Raw genomic sequence first — 21,838 nt, 5'->3', positions numbered from 1 at the left:
TGTACAAAGAAAACTGCTGAAAGGTGACTGTATTTGCAGGTTTCAGAAATGTTTCTTGTAAGAAAAGACATACAGGACGGTGGGAAGGAATCAGTGCTTTGGTGTCATCCTGATTAGAATGTAAACCTTGACAGTTCCATTGTATCAAAATCACCAATTTTATTTGTGTATAGGCAAATTGGGTGGAGAGCCATTCTGTTTATGACCATGTATTTTTCTTTACTGTCTTTATTCAAGAGAGGTTTGTCAACCTCCATGGATCCTGCCCTGAGTCAATTGGGTAGGTCTTTGCTGTTGGAAGAGGATTCCAGTGACTGTAGTTGTGAATGAATGATCATTTTGCATCTTGGGGTGGAAGAAGATGTACCTGAGGAAATGTCTGTATCCAGAACCAAAGAAAGTGGATCTTGGGATTTGCTGGAATGTATGTTAGGGACAGAGATGGGTGTTGAAGTTGATTCATCACTTTTTAACCATGGATTAACCTTTCCATTGGGTTTGAGAATGATTCTTTTGGAGGTACAGAGAGATCCATCTACACTCCCACTGTAATAATGAAATGTAGTGCAGCAGCATATGTCTGAGATGAAGTGGTGTACAGCAATTTCCAAGCCTCAGGCTAAGTAATGTTTTTAATCATTTTCAAATGCTGCAACTCTTTCTTCCAACTATTTAGGGCAAGACCAAAAGTAGGACAAGTGAGAGCCATCGTAATTGATGTAACAAGGTTCTGTTTCACCCTTGTAGGCATCAGTCCATGCCATCGCAATGAGCAAACATCAAGGAACCACGATATGATGTCTTCGAGTGACTGAACAGTCAACACTGGAAATATCTTAGAGGGTTTGGAATTTATAATCATATCCTGCAATTAAGATAACCTGCCTTGATGGTGTCAGGTGAACGTGGTGATGTAAATGTCAGAATGAGGGTACTGGTCGGAAGCATAATTCCATCTTTGTGAGTTGAGATATGCCTCACTGCAGAAACACTTTGGGTGGAGAAACCAGCAAGAATCTCTGACTTGGGGATGTTCTTCAAGTCCGTCTCAACAATAACTTTTCTTGATAAATTGAAAGTAGCATGAGGCATAACCTCAATAGGTATATCCCCAATCGTCTTTGAATGCAAGAAGAGTTCACTGTGTTGAGATGTAGATGTTTCTACCAATATGACACCAGAGCAAAGCTTCTATACTGAATTTGGAGAGCCAACAAGTCCCTCTAGTCCCTTCTGAATGAAGAAGGGAGACATCTGCCCTAAAGGTTTGTCTGAAAGAGAATGTAGTATAAGAAAATGAGGTACAGGTGTTACAGATAATGAAGATTGATGCTCAGAATCTTCAAAAGGTGGTCATTTACCTATGGACTGTTTTTCACTATTTCATTTAAGTTTTTATTTGGAGGATCCATAATAAAAAAAGGAATATTTTAGTGCCCACTGACCCCATCCACCATGAAGCCCTATGAGAGGATGCACTACAATGCCATACAAAGACACTGCAGCAACGCCAGGGTTTCGTGAGCACTATACCCAAACACCAGCATCAGATACAATGTTCACAACACCTGTTGAGAACATCCAACAGTGGTACTTGGATGATCCTAGCCCAAGTGGATCAGCCGATTGACCCAAGGCAGCCTGTCTAGAGGAATTCAAGGCCAAAGTGATGTGCTGGGGTTAGACCCCTCAACCACCAGGATTCTCTCATCCCCTTCACGGGTCACCATACATGGCAAACATGTAGGTGGATGTTTAGATCCAAGAGGAGGTAAATAGGTTGAATTGGGGCCAAGCTGATTGCCCAGGAAATGTGCAGCATAATTAAAAGAAGGAAATAGACTGTCAAAATTCAGCAGGTTCAAGTGGAAGTTAAGCACTATCAGGAGAAGAAGATGACACAAATAATGTTCAATCTCTCTATCAATTAAGGCCAAAAATTCCTAAGTTGAGTTGCCCCTACCAGAAGACTGTGTAATTGTACTGATTGCAAATGGTAGAACTTTCAAAGTGATGAGCTTAACTTTATTATTCATTTCAAATGATGAAAAGTGGAAAAATTACACAATTAAAAAATAAGAATAACCTTGGGAGGTTATCACTGAAAACTTTAAAAAACAAAACAGTAGCAAATAATATAAATGCTCTTTACATTTTGTATGAGAAATTTAAAAAATAAAAATGTGTGATAAGAGTAAAATCAAAACACTTCTAGACTACAGAACTGCCTAATAAGAAGTGATACTTTGCCTGAATTGAATAGAGAGAGTCAAATGCATCAGCAGAGTGTGCCACATTCTTATTGGTGGAGTGAAAATGACAACTTGCATGCGAAACACAGATGAACTATGATAACTGTGGGGTACGTGGGAGTAAAAGATTTGTGGCCTGCAAACAATATTTTTGCATATGCAGCATATGTGAGAAAAGGTAACATATGGTATTGGAATTTTTCAATACCAGAGCAGTAAGCGTTAAAAAAGAAATAAATAAAAATGAATTCAAAACATACAACACAACATTTTGCAGAATAAAAGCCTTTCTTTGGAGTTTGGCAGGCATCTACAAATTTGGAAAGGTGCAAATATAGGTGGACTGTAACTAGTCTAGTATTTCAAAGTCAAGTTACTGAGACATACCAAGAGTGACATGCAGTTAAAGTCAATCACAAAATGTTGTGTGATTAACCCTTGAAGTTTAAAATAATAGTTGTTTCTTATACATTGTTATTCAAACACTTGTAACATCATGTGTTTGTACATACAGACAGTGTAGTGTTATAAGATGTAAAGAGTCAAGTGTGTACAGTCATGGATTTCCAGTCCCAGATACAAGGATTGTAAAATTTATACTAGTATGTAATATGCACAAGAAAAAGAAAGCCACAAAATAAGGAAAGAAAGAGTAATCCTTCATAATCATTCCTAGTTTCATATTAATTGGGACCAAGCAGGAATTTAGTGAAATAAATGAACCCAGATGTTGTTGTTTTGAATTAAGCACAAAACTACACAATGGGCTATCTGTGCTCTGCCCACCACAGGTATTGAAACCCGGTTTTTAGCGTTGTAAGTCTGCAGACATACTGCTGAGCCACTAGAGGGCAAATGAACCCAGAGTCTGGGGCTCTTCAAAAATATGCTCCTTCTCTGAAAGTAATAGTTATACTGGTAAAACTAGAAACAAGAAACCTCCTAGTATATATTAATTTTCTCACCAAAAAAAAAAAAAACTTATGAAACCATTAATACGAGACCTTGTACAGTACATTCATTCTCTAGGGATAAAAAATTTATGGACGAAGTAAAAAAATGGAGCTTTTTTATAGTATGTATGCCTCCATTAATAAACACAGTAATACCAATAAAGCACAAAGTAATAGTTTTTTAATCAACACAATCACACTGATTAAAACCACAGGCAGGAGTTCCTCTGAAGTTTGTTCACTCTTAGAAAGAACATGCAAAAATCATCACAACCACATAATTGAAGCTATAGACTACACAACTGTAAAAAGAGTTTACATTCTTCAAAAGCGACATAACCGTAGATGGAATCCTCACACTGATCCTTGACGATTATGAACACTCTGAAAAAGTTGAAACCATGGATTATCTTCACAATTCTTACATCTGGCAAATCTATTATAAATTTGAACTAGTAAACACTGGATTTCTTCACAGTAGCACCAGAGGTCTGCTAGGACTTCTACTTAACATTATAAACAGATAGAGAGTTGTTTTCAAAGTATATTATAATATTTTTTCTTTTTTGCTTTTACAAAATCACAAACATCAAAGGATAACAACTTAATTAGTGAAGACTAATGCCAATTCAGTAAGAAAGTGTTTGGACTTCAAAAAACGTTTTCAACAAGAATTCATGAAAGGTATTGCTGAAAGCATACTATATGACATTTTAAATGTTAATAATGCCATTCACCATTTACAATAACAGTAATATCCCATGAATAATATTTCATTACAACTGTGAATGACCATTCTGATATAAAAACAATTGATTATTTCAACTTGTACTTCTTTTTATAGAAAAATCACATTTCTCTGACTGTCCTTTGTACTACTGTATAGTCATTTTTTAAAACAGAAACCATTATTTATTCCAGAGCAATAAACCTTTGTGCATGTGAAAAATATTATTCCAGAAAAGGTTTTCTGCTGTTACTTTTCACTAAAAAATACTTGGGCATTAAATGAATAAAACATCTGACCAACTTTTTACTTTATAGATTATATCAAATATTGTTTCATACCATCACAAGAAGTTCCTGACCATCCATTTTCACACTTCCCAGGACAAGTACCAGTTAAGCTATCACAAGTTACACCATCTTTGCAGTGGCATTTTTGGTCACACGTTTTTCCAAACTTTCCAACAGGACAACTAATATTTGTGTTGTTTGGAAGAAAAGGTACTGATGGATCTATAATAATATATGAGTTCCAGATTTTAGTTTCAAAACCTGATATAGTTATTAACCATTACATAAACAAATATTTAAATTTTTACTGGATATATCCTTCTACTTCCCAGAAAATATTACTTATAAAATCAAAAAAGTTAACAAAGTACTATACACAGAAAAACAAAGGAATAACAAAGTAGAGTGAACACAAAATGAGCCATTGGTTAATAAAAGTAAATATGCAAAAGCAGCAGTTATAACATTACAAAGTAAAAGAAAATCCAATAGCTTTTCAAAATATTGTCCCAAACAAAAATAACTATGGGTTAAAATAATATTATAAAAAGATCATCCATAGAATCGAAAAACACATGGAATATTAATAAGATTTGTAAACTGAAAAGGGATATGATGGATTCCAAAAGATTACCCACTAACCAAGAGCAGAAGCAGTAGGTAAGGATAACCAAAGAAAGCACTGTCAACAAGCTAAGTTCATTGCTTGAAATCTCTAGGAAAAGAAGTGAGAGAGACAGAATGTTCTCAAAGGACTAATAAAAAGTACTAATAATAAGAAATAATATATTTTAAAAAAATACTAAGTGCCACAAAAATGATCAACTGTTATTCTTGTTTAATAGTCCATTGATAATGGATGATTATGGATTGATCATTAAAAGAGTAAACAGTGTCATATATGTGAAATAGCCTTATAATAATAAAACAACATAGACAGAGGTCAGTGAAAAAAACAAAAGGACAGCATTTATAAACCAGTTATAAAAAACAAGTGTGACATATAAAAAAAACAGAAAAAATCACAGAGTGGCCTAACATTACAAAGTTAAACTCATAAACTAAAATGAAATGATACAAAAAAACCCATAAATCTACAGAAAATTACATGCTGAATTCACAAAATACTAAAACATTAGATACAAAGTATTGATAAAATAACAAGTGTAAGAAATACGATTTCAGTTAATTGCCATATAGTGAAAATATCAGGAATTGTAGAGTATTTTTGCTCAAAAAAACCTTTTTTTCCCATCATATTAGACTACTTAAGTAATTGTATGAATTAAATCAAAGAAGCTCAAAAGAACTGTCAGCCAAGTTTGTTTATACGTTTATATTTTATCACAAAAACTGATCCTAGATTTGAAAATGTGTATATACAGTAATTAAATTCATTTTACAAAATGAATGTTTTATACTGATAACTTTAAAAATGCTTTTAAATAAACATTCTTCAATTCTAGATATATATTAATAGACTTGTGGGTAGAAAATAATTTACTACTTATGAGAAAAAATAGCTGGATTCAACATTTTTTATCACATTTTGAAAGAGCATTTTAGCAATCCTAATAAATAACTAGTTATACCTCGTATCTGACATGATTCACCAATCCAACCATGGTCACAGCCACCATTACACTCTCCTGTTATACGATTACAAGCTTTTGATCCACTAGCACAATGGCATGGCTGCTTACAGTCTGCTCCATACCAACCAGGTTTACATTCTAAAAAATAATAAATCTTGACTATTAATAAGGATTTTTTAAAGAAAATATACATCATCAATTTTTAACTCTTGAACAACAGATGGCACATGTTGTTTATACTGTCATATAGTTATCACTACAAAACTATTTAAGGAAGGAAATAACTGTTGCATTCAATTTTCAGTTGCTTTTTAAAGGCTCCATACAGTTAACTTGCTAAATGCTCACAATAAAAAACAAATTTTTTTAACAAAGTAAAAAGTTCAGTATGATGTGAAATTACATTATTAATGTTTTATAAATCTTACATAAATGAAGAATCTACTTCACTTATTATTCTCACTAATCCATTCTATCCTACTAGTACATAATTTTTCATTTGTTTTGCTTTTCTGGAATAAAAAATCAAAAACATTTATATTTTGAAAACTATGGTTGTTATTTATGATTCAGTCCTTTAAGCAGTTAATAATTTAACAAGTGTTAAGCAATATAAAGTGCCAAGTAAATGACAATTTTCGTGATATTAGATTTAAACATGCACAATTATATGCCCACAATAACAATTTACATCAGTTACATATGCAAAACAAAATGGAACTTTAAAGTTGGCATAAGTTTCACATTTGAAGTATTACATCACATAACTTCTGTTTAAATTGCATTATACAAATATTTGATTATGGAGATACAAAAAAGTTTAAAAATCAAAATATTAATAAAACAAGTCAAATACAATATCCTAAGAATATAAAATCACTAGTAAATTATTTTATGAAAACATAACTTTGAGAAAATTCTAGATTTTCAATGTACATTTGTCCAATAAATTATTCATTATAGTAGCTACATCATGCAAGTAAACCATATCTGCCTAGCAAAAAATAACAAAATGGGTATAAGTTCCCATAATGAGGTTTCTCTTTCACAATGCCATAATGTAATAACCCAAAAATACTTTGAGATGTAGACAAAAAAATTAAAACCACAAATGTAACTTGTGTGTTATTATTATGCACCTTTATAATTATTGTTGAAAAAAAAATCTTGAATCATTTATGTAGATGTATGTATTGAATAACATTTTAAAACATAAAAAGAAATCATCCCAAAACATCATGCAGGAAACAACACATCCTGCCACACAGACTAGCAGCAGGAAGCCATTTTTATCACTGATATTACAAACTATATATAAGTGCATCAGGAAATATGGGAGTTTTTTGTTTTTTTTATCAAGAAATAATGGAGCAATGAAGTAAATGTATCAGATTGAATACCTATTGCACATTTAGGCCCCTTGTAGCCAGGAGCACAAGAACAACCATATGGATCTGGTTTGCAGAAGAGATGAATGGCACAACCACTGTCTACATCTGCGACTTGTGAGCAAATCTTGGTGCAATCAGCTCCAAAGCGATTACCACCACAAGCTATAATAATAATAGGAACAACTGAGATTAACAAGATTTGTCACTCAAATTGTCAGCTAATTTTAATATATCAGTCTAACTAGGAGAATATATGTACTGTCACAAAACAAAATTCACAGATTTTATAATATTGAAAGACATACATATTGAATGCAAAAGTGTATAAAAAATTAGTTTACAATATTTCATTAAAATAAATGAGGACATGATTAAGTAAAGCAGTTAACATGAGTTGAAAATGTCTTTCCCTTTATAAGTAATTCTAATTCTTATGTTCTTATTTTTAAACAAATTTCCCTTTTGTGACTGAATTGTTGGAAAATAATCTTTTCTTTTACACTAATATGCTTGTGAGAAATTATATTTTATGTTACAATTCAGAAAATGTATTATACTTTGCTCTACTAAATTGCATATAACAAAGTGATATCTAACTCATAAACAGATCTTTATTACTAAATATATTTCCCATTTGTAGTCTCTGTTTTGACCACATTTAATTTACTTTACACAATAACCTAAAAGTGATGGAAAATAAATTTTGCCTGCCATACGTATATAAACAAATCCAAATCTGGAGTTTGGTATTGAAACAAATTAATATGGCTCTTTTGTCAATGTAATTAGTGATATAACAAGAAAGGACAGAAAGAAATATTCACATAAATTTGAAAAACAAAAATTATATGAACTTACCTTTTTCACAGTGTAATCCTGTGAATCCTGGTGGACAAACACATGCTCCCCACAAGTCATGACAAATTCCACCATTATAGCATACAGGACAATCCTGATCACAGAGTTGACCATATTTCCCTGCTTGACATCCTGAATGTCAAGTTTATTTGAGAATTTTTTCTCAAGTTGCTAATATACTATGCATAAATTAAGTATCTCAAAATATTTTATTAAAAATACAATGTTAACCAAAACAATACAAGGTAAGAGAATAATTCCTTTGTTAGCTAAACAAAAATATTATCTGTAGAACTTTACCTAATTATGGCTCATTACAAAAATATTGATTCATGTATTATACTGAGACAGCATGGGAGACTGTTAAGAAATTATTTTATTTGTTTCAGGGAAATATTAATAGATTACTCTCATTTCCCCTCAGTGGACTTAGCAGATAGCCCAAAGTGGCTTTGCTACAAGAAAACACACACACTTTCATTTCATATTTTTACTTCATGAAAAACTAGTGATTTTACAAGTAAAAAAATGTTTACTGCATAACATTATTTTAATGTTATTTTTAGATTTCAGAGGAACAGAAGCAATTTGAAGAAACACATGTTCGTAAGAATACAGCATACCAAACTCTTACATAAAAGTGTTAAATATTACATATACATGTATTTAACATATTGTTCTGAATTCATAGCAGTAATGATGCAAAAAAATAGCATCATAAAATACAAAACATTAGTTTTATAGATAGTATTCACAACTATGTGAAAATATAATGCATATAAAAGAAATACCTTTCCCATGGGTATTGCAGTTTTATTCCTTCATTAGAGGGAAACAGATATTTAACTTCAAAAATAAATATAATTAACTTTATCTACCTTGTTCCTTACCTAGTTGAAAAGAACTTATGCATAAAAGTCACATAATTTATAGCTAAATTTTACCACATCTGAACCTTTACCTTTATTTTCAATTTTGAGTAATTGAAAAAAAAATAGTTCATTTTTATCCATTCTTTCATTCAAATATCTTTCAAGCATTACCACTATGCTTTTATAAAGAGACTAATTTCATATATTTTAATATTAAAAACAAAACACATTTTGGCTGAGTTAGAAAGTAGCTGCATAAGCATAATATAATCAAAATGTTTTTGCATTAATATGTTTTTTTCAGTCTAGTGAAAACACTACATAATAAATCAATGCTTCTCATTAATTTTTATGACATTAGCAAACTTAAAATTATTCTTTAAATATGGTGGATTAACATAAATAGCAATTCCCAGGAAAAAACAATAGCATCTTGAAACAGTCCTTGCCTACAACTCTTGCAATGTACTAGTAAGTAGAAAATGTCCCTGTCTATGCCATATGTGACTTTTTTGTTGGTTTCACAGGGATGGCAGGTCTACTAAGCATTGGCATAAAATTTGCTAGAAATTCACCACAACTGACTAGCTTCTTCATATTAGTGTAATTATTTTCAATATATGATATAACTTGTGTATCTGTTCATTCATTTATTAATTTTTATGAGTGAGTTTTTGAATCCATCTGGTACACACCTTTAAACTCTGAACAGTTTCATGATGACCATAGGGTAATTTACTCCACAAAAAAATGTACAGACAGAAGTCCCTTTATAGTACAGAATTTGAAAATTTCACTTTTTGATATAAATTAGAAAGCATAATATGAAGTTAACTGCAATTACAGACCAATGAAGGTTTTAGAGGGTTCCTATGGTCAGAAGGGGTGGAATTGCCTAATCTGAGTCAGGATATGTACATAGATTCCAATTTTAATGTGTCGTTAGTTGTCTTGGGAAAGGTAATAGAAAGCAGCACTGCTATAATGTATTGCAGAAGTTTAGAACCAAAGAGCTTGTGGACCTAAAAGTTCTATGGGAGATTAGAGCATAAGCATATGCAATCCCTCACAAGAAAGACACTTGACAAAGGTAACCCTCACATTACTCAGCTGTAGGTATTTAAAAAGAGAAACAATGGCTGTAACCAGGTGGTTATTAACCTATTTCAATCTACATAACTAGTTGACCTTTTGACTAATTAGAATTCACCAATCTTGCTTATTTCAAGCTGAGATTGCTACATAATGCTTCTGGCTATTTTGTCTTTGATTGGCCTGTGATGTTCAGTTATCTTGTATGCCAAAGCCTCCAAGAGTTTATGGTTGATATTGACAGTCATGTCCTAACCAAAATATGATGTACCCCAGGAGTCCATCAATTATGGGGTTTACTATGGCCAAAACGAGGCCCTGTGAAGGAATCTCCAGCTTGCACAGATATTTTCTGTTCAAAATTCCCCTGTAGTTCAAAGACTAGAGTTAAAGGATGATGATTTTTTCTTTTTTAATTTTACTAATGATAATTTTACAATGCAGAATGAAACTCAAACAAAGAACAGAAACAATAAAATATGGTACCATTTACATTCATGAGTTTTTATTGTTGTTTTTATCAAAGAGAAATATCCTTCTTCTTCATGTTAATTTGTTAGTTATCCTTTACATATGTATTGCAAACTTAAAATGAGCAATGATAAAAGGTCATATTTTTGTTTTATGTATGACAAGATTAATGTCAGAAAGTTTTAGCTGTAAAATTTGTTGTCTCTGCTTGTATTTTCAATATGTATGTGGTAAAGAGTGTTTAAAATTTCTTTTATATGTTTATTATATCAGTCATATTTCATCTCTATTTAAATATTTTCTATTTTGTATTTCACATCTTGAAGCTATATCAGTTATTTATGTTGAGGGCATGTCTTTTGTTTCATTTTACCATTTTGCCACTCAAGGCTTTATATTTACTCTTAAATGTATCTTTTACTATATTCTGTACATATATCTCGGATATGTCCTGTTTTTAAAAAAAGGGACCCCATATGTGCCTGTTTAAATAAGCTGTTAGAGTTTCTCCTGTTCATTTTACTTTCCTCATTGTAAGAGTTTATTTAGTGTTTCCTGTTCATTTAATGCTTTACTTCATTGACCAAATGTATATTAGAGTTGACTTTAACTCTGAATTTACTAAGTGTATTGACATGAAATATGAAAAGCTTTTAATAAAATGTACGAGTCTGTTGTACACAAAAAATCAAGTGTTACAAACATGTTTGTACTCAAGATATGTTAGTGAATTGACAAAATCAGCCTGAATCAAACTTTGACAATCTGGAGTGCAAGATAATGTTTATGTGAAAAGTAAAAATACTTTTGTCTGTCATAAAGTTTGCACATTACAACCTCTAAACTGCATATCTACAAATTATTTAGCATCCCTGTACAGTGTACCTGGTGTTTACTTTTCTCTATCAGGAACTGTCACTAAATCATAAATGTTGAGTAAAATGAATGGTTGATAATTCTGACATCAAATACATAACACCATGTTGAATGGCACTCTCACCAGTGTACAAAAGGTAGGATTAAGAGCTCTTAGTGCATTTATTTGCTATATTTTGTAAAGGGGATTTTATTTAATATGGTTGTATGATTTATATTTTGTGATGCCTTTTAACATGCATTTTTGCATTTGTGAAGCTATAGTTTTGTTTGATGTTAATAGCTGTTAAAGATTTGTATGGTGATGCTTATACATGATATTTTAATTTGTTTCTTCATAGTGTGGTAAGAGTTAGGCTATAAGCTCTTGAAGAAAATCATTTCAAAACTTATTTAAATTGTAGTTTCATTGTTGAAAGTTTTACATAAGTAGTAAAAGCTTGCATTTATGTTAAAGAGTTTATTTGAATTTATGTATTTTCTTTGTTTAAGGGTATTTTTGTAATATTGTATTTTGTTCTTTGTTGAAGAGTATTTCAATGTGATTGGCATAGTGTTTTGTTTTTTTTTATTTAAGGGTATTTTGCATTTTTCTTCCTTCAACAGTTGTGAGGTCTGCACTGGGAGTGTTTATGTAAGCAAGCATGAGGCTGAAAAGGGGAATACAGGAAAAATATTTATGAATATAACAGTTATTTTTATCTCACTATAGTATTTATTATTTTTTTTCTCAATAATGCAGACTGCAATATTCTAAAAGTGCATAATTTTGTATTTATTTTATTAACACTATTTCAGTAAACAGCAGTATTTTTCAGTTTTGAATTAAGTGTTATCTTGAGATTACAGTATCTCCTCTGCTTGAATGAAAATGAACAGTCATGCAGTAGAGTTAGTCACTCTGGGTAAGCCTGGCATTACCTGTAAAATAGGGAATATTGAATTTAAACAGACTGAAAGATAATCTTAGCCTGATCAGTTGAAGAATATAATGTCTACCTACCAAGGAAGGCAGCAAATAACACCTGTGAAATAAACTTTGTAGGTCGCATTTAGCTAATACTAAACTTGTATTTGGAGAAATATTCAATGAAAAGATGAGGAAAATATTAGTGGTTCTAACATTCATCTTATTGGTATGGAAACCAGTCTAAAGTTTCAAACCCATCCTTTTCTTACTGGAATCTGACACTGTTTACAACACAATGAGATGGTAGTGAAGGAAATAATTTTGGGTTGAAAGATAAACTGTGTTGGTCATTGTCACAAGATTGAAAGGTGCAGCACAACTATGGGTATTGATTGAATGGAGACTCAGCAGGGAAATTCACAGGCAATAGGGATATGTCCTCTACATGCAAATAGTTCAGGAGTAAACATGAAGCCCATAGATATGTTGCTTCACTAAGCCTGTTCTTCAATTATTTTGGTTTCTTTAAAAGTAGTTTTCAGACAAAGTTAATAATTGTAAGCAAGCAGTTATGTTGCTTTCTCAACATACATACCTGGTTGACCTTCTGAAGAATTAGAATTCATCTGATCTTACTAAAACATTCACTGAATAATGAGTGTTTTGGAAATTATAGAAACTCAAATTTTAGTAAAAACACCAATGAATACAACAATTTGTTTAATAAAATTTGAAGTAAATTCACTGGACATCAGAAACAACATAAGAACCAATTTAGAAACAAATGTGGTTGGGAAACTGTTAGGTCAACAAGTTTACCAAATATGGAATAAAAGAGAGAAATGAGGTTTATATAATTCAATTAGATGGACATATTAGTCTGCAAGATAAGAAACAGAAACTAACAGTTCTTTATATAAGTGCCTAACAGTCATGATTTAGTTGATAAAAGAGAGAATGTTTATGATATTTAGCATCATGGTTATAATGAGGAAATAATGTTTATGAGAAACAAATAACATAATTTGTAATGGGAAGCAACAAGTGAAAGATATGTGAGAAGACTGAAGTTAAGTGGTTTGTATTCATACATTATGAGTTAAAGGGCTTTAATGACTCCACAAACACCAGCAAATGGCTAAGAAGAAATAACCCTGTTGCTCATGAGTCATATCAATCTATAAGCATTTATGATCTTGATTTGACAGAAGTCTGTGAAAGTACCAATGACACAGAAAGAATCATGTGTAGAATTTAGCAACTGGAATGTGTTTAGAAATTGCAATCATAACAATTATTTGATGTAAAATGCAATTATTTTGGGTAAGGATACAGATATTCAGCTCCTCAGTGGCACTATTGTATATCTATGGACTTATAACACTAGAAACTGGGTTTGGATACCTAAGGTGGGCAGAACACAGATAGCCCATTGCATATCTTTGTGGTTAATCACACACACACACACACACACACAAAAAACAGATCTCCAACTGTTCCTGAATTACTAAGACTCCCCTGTGAAATACTGGTATGGCTGTTCTCCAAAGAAAAATGGAATATTCATCATGTAAACTCCTTGTAAATGGTCATTACTATACCCATCTAGTCTAACAATGTATTTAATAAATGATCTACAGTACTGTACAACAGTGTTAGTAGAGCAGAATATTTTGTCATTCTTTCTATTTTATGAGTCAAATTATTTCATACCATTACAGAATGTATATTTCAACATTATGGCAATGCTTCACCAATCCCTACTGATAACTAAATAAGCCAGGGTGAGAATACTTATCATTCTTTAGAATTATCATGTACTTGTACCAAGGGCATATCATAAGAGTCCTGCTTGAATGAATGTACTGGTCAAATTTATGGTCTAAAATAATTGTCATGGTACCACATGCAGTATCTTGGAAAGAAGCTAGCAATGAGTGAGCATATATATGCTAGAATAAATAATTTTAATAGCATTTCATAAATAAACATAGATAAAAATAGTGTTTAACACCATATATTAGGTTTTCTTGTCATGCTACAGCCCAAAAAAAGCATTGAGAATTGTCAGTAGAGCAATGTGTTTACATAAAAGCTTTACATGATGCTGACTAGACTCTCCAACAAATTGCTGCATACTTGATATGCTCCACAAACACTGTCAAGTACATCCAAGATTATTAAACCAGCACAGATAAATCTGAAAATATGAAAGGAAGAGGCAAAACATCTAAACTCAATTATACCAATGTTAAGTATCTTCATTTATGTAGCCTTCAGGATAGAAGGAAGACTGCCACTGATCTCAAGCATGTGATAAATAACTATGTACTAAAGAAGAGAAAAATTTTCAGATAAAATGTATCAAGAAAACTAAGTGAAAATGGAATAATTGGTCATGTAGCAGTTAAAAAAAACTACATTAATTTCTAAGTTTTGTCAAGAGACTGAAATTTGCTAAAAAGTACAAAAACTGGACTGTTGATGGTGTGTTATGGATGAATGAAATAGTTTGGAATATTTTGTTCAAAGTGTAGGTTGTATATCCGGTGGAAGAGAGATAAAAGATATTTACTTTAATGCATAGCACTAGAAATTGCAATTATATCAATTATCTAATGTAAAATGTCATGATTTTCGGTAAAGTGATAGATCTCCAACTGTTTCTGAACTGCAAAGATTACCTGTGAAATATCAGAATGGCTGTTCTCCAAAGGAAAAACAAAGATTCATCAAACAAATTTCTTGTAAATGATTATTGCTATACCTATCTTGTACAACATTGTACTTAATAAATGATGCATGGTGTTCACAAAAATAAGAATATTTTCATCTGAAGATCTAATTACATCGATAGAATGTAAACAGAAGAGTTTTTAATATTTAAATAAAAATATATAAACTTAGTTGATATTTTGATCACTAGAATCCAATTTTTAATAAATATTCCAGAGGGTCTTATTAATGAGCAAGTTAGTGTTCAAAATGATCAATTCAATAATTTTGATGTAAAGTTATTTCAAGATAGGTTTGGAAACTTTGAAGAAGTACCTGAATGTTTTCATTAAAGTAATTTTTGTGATTAAGTTAACCAGTCTACAAGTAAATTTCTTTACTTCAAAAGTAAGTTCTTTGAGTTGGTGGCTTGTGTGATTAACCCATGATTGCATAACCTGAAATTAAATAAATTCTATTTGTAACTTATGTTACAATGAACCCCAAAAACTGCCCCATAAAAAGACTTTTTACATTCATTATATCTACAATCTGGACTTTTGCTATGTAAGACCAAAGATGCCATTTTCTTGAATAATATGCCCAAAACTTTAAGTCTACTTTAAGTGTCATAAAATAATACATATTGTTCATTAACGATAAGAAGTACCCTTAAGTACTAATCAAATGTACTGGTCTTTTGGCTTTACAACAGCTGAATATGAGATTGTAAAGAAAAATATTATACTGGTAATAAGCTCTATAATAGCAGTTTCATCTAATGCTGCAGTAAGTGAGGAAAAATAAAGATGTGGAGGAAAAATGTTTATGGTAGATCTACACTGGGAACTTGACAGACCACAGAAAGTGTCCTGCACTGATACATAAGTTTTTGGAAGTGAACCTATTGGTGTGATTTACTGAATTCATCTTGTAAATACTAGGAAGTAATCAAGAAAGTTTTATAAGACAAGAAAGTCAAAAATAAAAAGCTGTAGGTTGGGAGACAATTAGATCATTCTTATATAGTCAGACTTTAATATTTTTTGTACTTTATAAGTGAAAATAAAAATGAAATATGCCTTCATTTGGTGATGTAATTTGTTTAAATGGTGAATAAAAAACTGTGTGTTAATATTCTGTACGATGCATTTTTATTTTATTTTATTTTTGCTATTTCCTTTAGTGTGTGTGTGTGTGTATATGTATATAAAAAAAAAACAAGCCCAAACAAAAATGAAACAAAATGAAATTAACAATGTTGCATAAATAAAAGGATCCCAAGGGTACAAGCAATAATGTGGGATATAAAATGTGCCCTTGACCTATGCTTTGGAGATGACTGTGGAAGCACGAACTACATTATGGTGATGATACCCTATATATTAGTTTTAACCTCCATTTGCCAGTTTGAAACAAAGAAATTCATTAAAAAAATAATATAAAAATATAAGATAGGAGAGTGAGATATGGGAAAGTGACTTCTCTCCAAAATAAAAGGATAGAAAAAACAACAACAATGAAATAAGGTAGTACCACTTGGAGAGAGGATAAACTTACCTTCTGAGGTTTGCATTCCAGCCTTATAGTAGTAAAGCACTAATTTAACTTAATTAGTAGTATAGTAGATAAATTATTAATAGAAAGTTGTAAAAGCCTAACCAAATTATCTAAACTAACTAGTATAGTCACAACCTATTAAGTCCACTGTAAGTATCAATTTTTCCAATTTTACATGAACTTTTATGCTCAATAAAATGTTCATCCACAAAAAAGCATTGTCAGGTTGTACAACCCTTTTAAAAACTAAAAATACTTTTTGGGAACTTTCAGAAAAAACTCCTTAATACATTTTAATATTTATCACATAATGAACAAAACAAGCCCAGACACTGCATAAAGTGAAAGAATCCACAGGTAAAATACTATAATGAGCACCCAAATCTCACAGCTTTTCTTTTCATTTTACTTTGCTTGACTGTTTAAGTATTTATTTTCCAAACACACATACTTGTAAATATATCAGTGGAACATCATTCTACATAATCTGTCTTGTGTTGTTAATTTTAGTTTTAATTCCTTCAACATTAAAGAATTCTGTTTTCTTTTATTTCATACCTAGCACTGAAAAATATTTTTTTTTTGATGTGTGGTTATTTCTGTATTATAATTATTATTTTCTCTTAAAAAATATTTTATTTTCTCATTATAACATGGTTATAAATGTGTCTTAAAAAGTGTTTGTGTTTTCTTAAACCAAAACAAAATTGGGCTGTCTGCTGTGCTAACCAAGGGGTATCAAACCTCTGATTCTAGTGTTGTAAATCTGAAGACTTTCCCCTGTCCCACCTGGGGACGTGTGTTACAGAATCTTTGATTTCCTGTGAAAATTATGTGGTAGATATCTTTGGTAATATTTTTTGTAAAGTGAAATTGAAACGTAATTTTTTCTTAAAGAGTATTTATCATGCATTAGTGCATACTTGCATTTTTGTAAACAGTTTTTAAAAAATTAAACATGATGAAGCATACAGAGATGAAGCATCAGATTGGAGGACATATCATCATTTACACTAGCAGACCACTATCACCCTACTCTTACTTAAATTAATTAATTATTGTTTATATCTTACAATACTATCACATTCAGGAAGATGCCACCCTTCCACCACTGCAGTGGCTTGGAACTGAAAATGATGAGAGTTCTTACACTCTACTGGAAGAAAAAGGGGGAAAAACATGGTGGAGAGTCCATGGAAATGTCCACACCAAAGATAGTGCAATGGATGACCATGAAACTCTATTATGAAAAACTTATCAAACCTGATTTATTCAATTTATGGAATGGCAAAGATGGGCAACTATCCCCTTCTGCTTCAGTCACGAAGTTCATGGGTTAGTTTATTCCAGAACAAATATATTTATGAATCAAATATATCAAATAACATACAAATAATTTTGCAGAACACTCCATCTATAGTTTATGCAATTGCAGTGAACAGTGTGCATATTGTAGTCATGAAAATTAAGAAAGTGAAGTTAATATGGCTTTACAGTGCAGGATTAGTTCAATTTTAAGTGACTGAAGTATGTCTGATAAAAATATGGGAGAAGCATACAAACAATGATCCATTGGATAAAGCAAGTATTCACACTGTGTTTATGCTATTATAAAAATTGTAATTTTGTATCTTACATTGTCTTTTAATTTAATTCTTACAAACTCGGGTATTCAGAGAACTAAAAATTACTTTGCAACAATTAACCTATAGAATATCTTGTTATTGCTCTAAAGGAAATCAGTTTGACCTGAAAAAAGCCTTAGCTATATATGTTACCAACTGTTACAACTAGGATGGGGTAGAAAACTTTCAACTTATGCTAATTTGTACAAGTACCTGTGATACCTTTTGTGTCCAAAGAAAAGAACTAAGTTCTTGCACAATAGATTGATTACTTGATCAAGATGTTTGTTGCATTATCTCATTTGATTGGTATTGACTGTGATTAAAATTTGCAAAAGTGAATCCAATATAAATTTTATTAGGTTCTTTTGTTTAGTACACATGAAGATATATTTGGAAAAGAATAAGATTAAGTGTAACTCATTAACTTTTAAGTTAATGAACTGAACCTAAGGAGAAACACTTCAATTTAAAGTTCAGTTTCATGAACTGTAAAATTATGAAACCATTTATAAGACAAACAATTACCTCGAACGATAAGTCGTAAAATTCCATGAAGAAACTCATTTCTTCTGCCTTCATAATAACATTCATAAATTCCAGCATCAGCAAGTGAGGCAGCTGGAATTGTGATTTTCAGTTGGTCATTCCATTTTTCAATAATGTCACCCCCATTAAAACGCCATCTTATGGATAGGTTGAAAGGTTTCATTTCTTTCATAATGAGATGCACTTCTTCACCTTGATTTACTACAAGGTATGTCTCCTCTGGCTCAAATTCAGCTGTTGAGCATATTATTCCTTACAAACTGTTTAAAGATTTGCTATGAAATTCATCTTTTGACAAATTTTAATTTATTTTAATATTAAGAAACCAAAACTACAAGTATTTTGGCATTTAATTCCATTTAGTTCTTGGCCTACAGAACTTATCAGTCTATTGAAATGTTAGTTTAGGCATACAATATTACACCTAGAAACACTTCTTGGCATACTGTAGAGTGTGTGTTGAAAAGTTTCTCATTTAAGCTCTTTTAATCAAGAAAAAGTAAAAACCATCTGACTACAGGCCTTATTAAAATTAATTTTCTTCCTTTAACTCAATTACACACTTTCACAAAATATGTATGTATACATGTTTTAATAATTAAGTCAATATGACATTAATACTCACTAAAAATACTTGATGTATGAGATGTTAACAAAAATAAAATAAACTTTATATTGAATCATAGTAAGTTGATGCCTTTAGTGGTTGTCACATTAAACACAGTATATATTAATTTTCACAATGTTTGATTATGGATGGCCAAAATAAATAAACAATTTAAAAAATACAAATCATATATGATTACATACATGTATCAAAAGTTTAAATAATTATTTTATTATACTTATACATATAATTTCCCAGTGGATTATTATGTTCTTACACATTTCTTCTGCTGAATAGCTTTACCAGGAATATGTTGTATTAGTAATGAAAAATTCATTCTATTTACTTCAGTTTATTTATTATTTTTTGTTTTTGTAGTATTATAAATACACAAGCCTAACTGGGTTATTTTTGCTCACCAATACGCTCAGGAGGTAATTTCAATGTTGTAATTTTCGTTGTTACTCCCCCACTTGTAACTTCACAGTCATAAGCTCCAAATCTTGATAATGCATCTCCACTGGGCATGAAAAGTATACGAGAATATACAGGGGCACCTTGAAGAAACTGTTGACTATATTTTGGTAACTTGAGACCCTACAAACCAAAACATTTGAAAACCAATTAAATATATGAATCGGTGAATTCAAGAGGGGCCCCAAGTCCAAGAAATATGTTTTTGTAGGAAATCAACTTAATTGCATATCTTAAAGGGAGGCTATGCCAACTGATTCATACTTTACCCAGATATAGCACCAGTTTATAGCTTACAAATGCTATAATATGAAACACTTCACTCTTTTAATTTCAGAGGGTTGGAAAACTAAAGTCTCTGGACTTGGGCCTTTCTTGAATTAAACAGAAGTAAAATCTGAAGAGAATGGACATACCACATATTTCTCATCTGAGGATATCTTTATTTCTTATTCTGTCATATTTTTAACAATTCTTAAGATCAGTTTATATCCAAACTATTGTTCTGATACATGATAACTGCCAGTAAAATGAGTTTTTCATTCTGAAAGGGGACAGGTTATCAATGAGATACATCATTCTAATGGTATCTAATCTTCAAAGTCAGACTCATCTTCACCCTTAGTATCACAAACTGTTAACTTACTGAGGAACTGCTGAGCCACTGGTGAAAGATATTTTGCAAATTTTTGAACATCCTTTACTTTTGCTGTCTGTACACCAAGTTGCTCACTGTAGAGTGGCTCTTCTGGGTATGTAACAATCCTGACCGTGGGCTTTAAAAGGAAGAATCTGGTTGTGACCTGAGCAGACATATTTTCGGAAATTTCAGTGTCGTTTCTGAAATCTGCACTGAATCTGAACACCTTGTATTTGCTGACTGTGTACTTCTCTCCATCCTTTCTGACTGACCTTTTATAAAACTAACCAAGGTGGGATATCAAGCATATCATTCTTTGCCATCAGCACGTAATCTTTTTTGCTTGTTTCTGACCCATTCTTGTTCATTACGATTTCTTTTCTGCCTAATCTCTTCATAACCTGAATCGAACTCATGCTGCATGGGCGCTGCCATCCTGGATGACTAGAGCTGCCACCTACGGCATTAAGCTAAATACATGCAAGAGAGGCCCAAGTCCCGGAGTTGGGCCCCTCTTACACTCAATGCATTTTAAATGCTGTGAATAGTCAATACATTATTGTGAACTTCGGATCTTTATGCACACAATTAGATAGCTTGTCTCTTAAAGATCATTAAACATATAATATTTCAATTTTGAAAAATTGTGGACTTGGGCCCCCTTTCGAATTCACCGATTCATATAGATATGTACAGACAAGTAAGGCCCGGCATGGCCAAGCGTGTTAAGGCGTGCGACTCGTAATCTGAGGGTCGCGGGTTCGCATCCTCATCGCGCCCGCCAAACATGCTCGCCCTTTCAGCCGTGGGATGTTATAATGTGACGGTCAATCCCACTATTCGTTGGTAAAAGAGTAGCCCAAGAGTTGGCGGTGGGTGGTGATGACTAGCTGCCTTCCCTCTAGTCTTACACTGCTAAATTAGGGACGGCTAGCGCAGATAGCCCTCGAGTAGCTTTGTGCGAAATTCAAAAAACAAACAGACAAGTAAATTAAACATTTTACATCCATTTTATTTTATACTTTTACAAAACATATTTTTAAAAGGATATATGAAAACAAACGAATGAATTTAATGTGACAGTGAATGTATAGAACTCCTTTCTAAAATACACAAACACACACATATATATATTATATATATATCTACACGCATAAGTACATAATTTCAAAAAAAAAAAACATAATAAGCTACCATTATATAAAGCAATATTGATTTATGAGATTACAATTAAAGTTTTGTTACCTTACATGTTGGCAAAGATGTAGCCCACAATTACAAAAGCAGTCATTTCGTATAACACAACATGTGTTTGATGACATTTATATATGAAGAAGAGAGCCTGTGTGATAAATATCAAAAGAAAACTTTAAAATGATGT

The 21,838-nt window shown here is 31.6% G+C and overlaps 1 protein-coding gene across 8 annotated transcripts in view; it reads right to left on the bottom strand.

Annotated features, from left to right (window-relative positions):
* Positions 1 to 21,838, bottom strand: part of LOC143244846 (receptor-type tyrosine-protein phosphatase S-like) — a 171,725-nt gene that overhangs the window by 133,646 nt on the left and 16,241 nt on the right. For 5 of the 8 annotated variants that reach the window (XR_013025345.1, XR_013025346.1, XM_076490246.1 and 2 more), the window contains exons 3-8: positions 19,763 to 19,940; positions 18,716 to 18,970; positions 8,067 to 8,198; positions 7,218 to 7,370; positions 5,815 to 5,955; positions 4,274 to 4,444 (exon numbers count right to left, since the gene is read on the bottom strand). Coding sequence is in view for 6 of the 8 variants with exons in the window: in XM_076490246.1 (XP_076346361.1) it covers positions 4,274 to 4,444; positions 5,815 to 5,955; positions 7,218 to 7,370; positions 8,067 to 8,198; positions 18,716 to 18,970; positions 19,763 to 19,940 (1,030 nt within the window). In the remaining 2 variants the exon portion in view is untranslated. Of the gene's footprint in view, positions 1 to 4,273; positions 4,445 to 5,814; positions 5,956 to 7,217; positions 7,371 to 8,066; positions 8,199 to 18,715; positions 18,971 to 19,762; positions 19,941 to 20,463; positions 20,900 to 21,838 lie in introns of those variants that run through there. The other 3 variants (XM_076490249.1, XM_076490248.1, XM_076490251.1) reach the window with 3 other exon arrangements.

Source organism: Tachypleus tridentatus, chromosome 2 (assembly GCF_004210375.1).
Source record: "Tachypleus tridentatus isolate NWPU-2018 chromosome 2, ASM421037v1, whole genome shotgun sequence".
NCBI lineage: Eukaryota > Metazoa > Arthropoda > Merostomata > Xiphosura > Limulidae > Tachypleus > Tachypleus tridentatus.
Note: the sequence above shows the minus strand (reverse complement) of the source record. Positions and strands in the feature narration are given on the sequence as shown.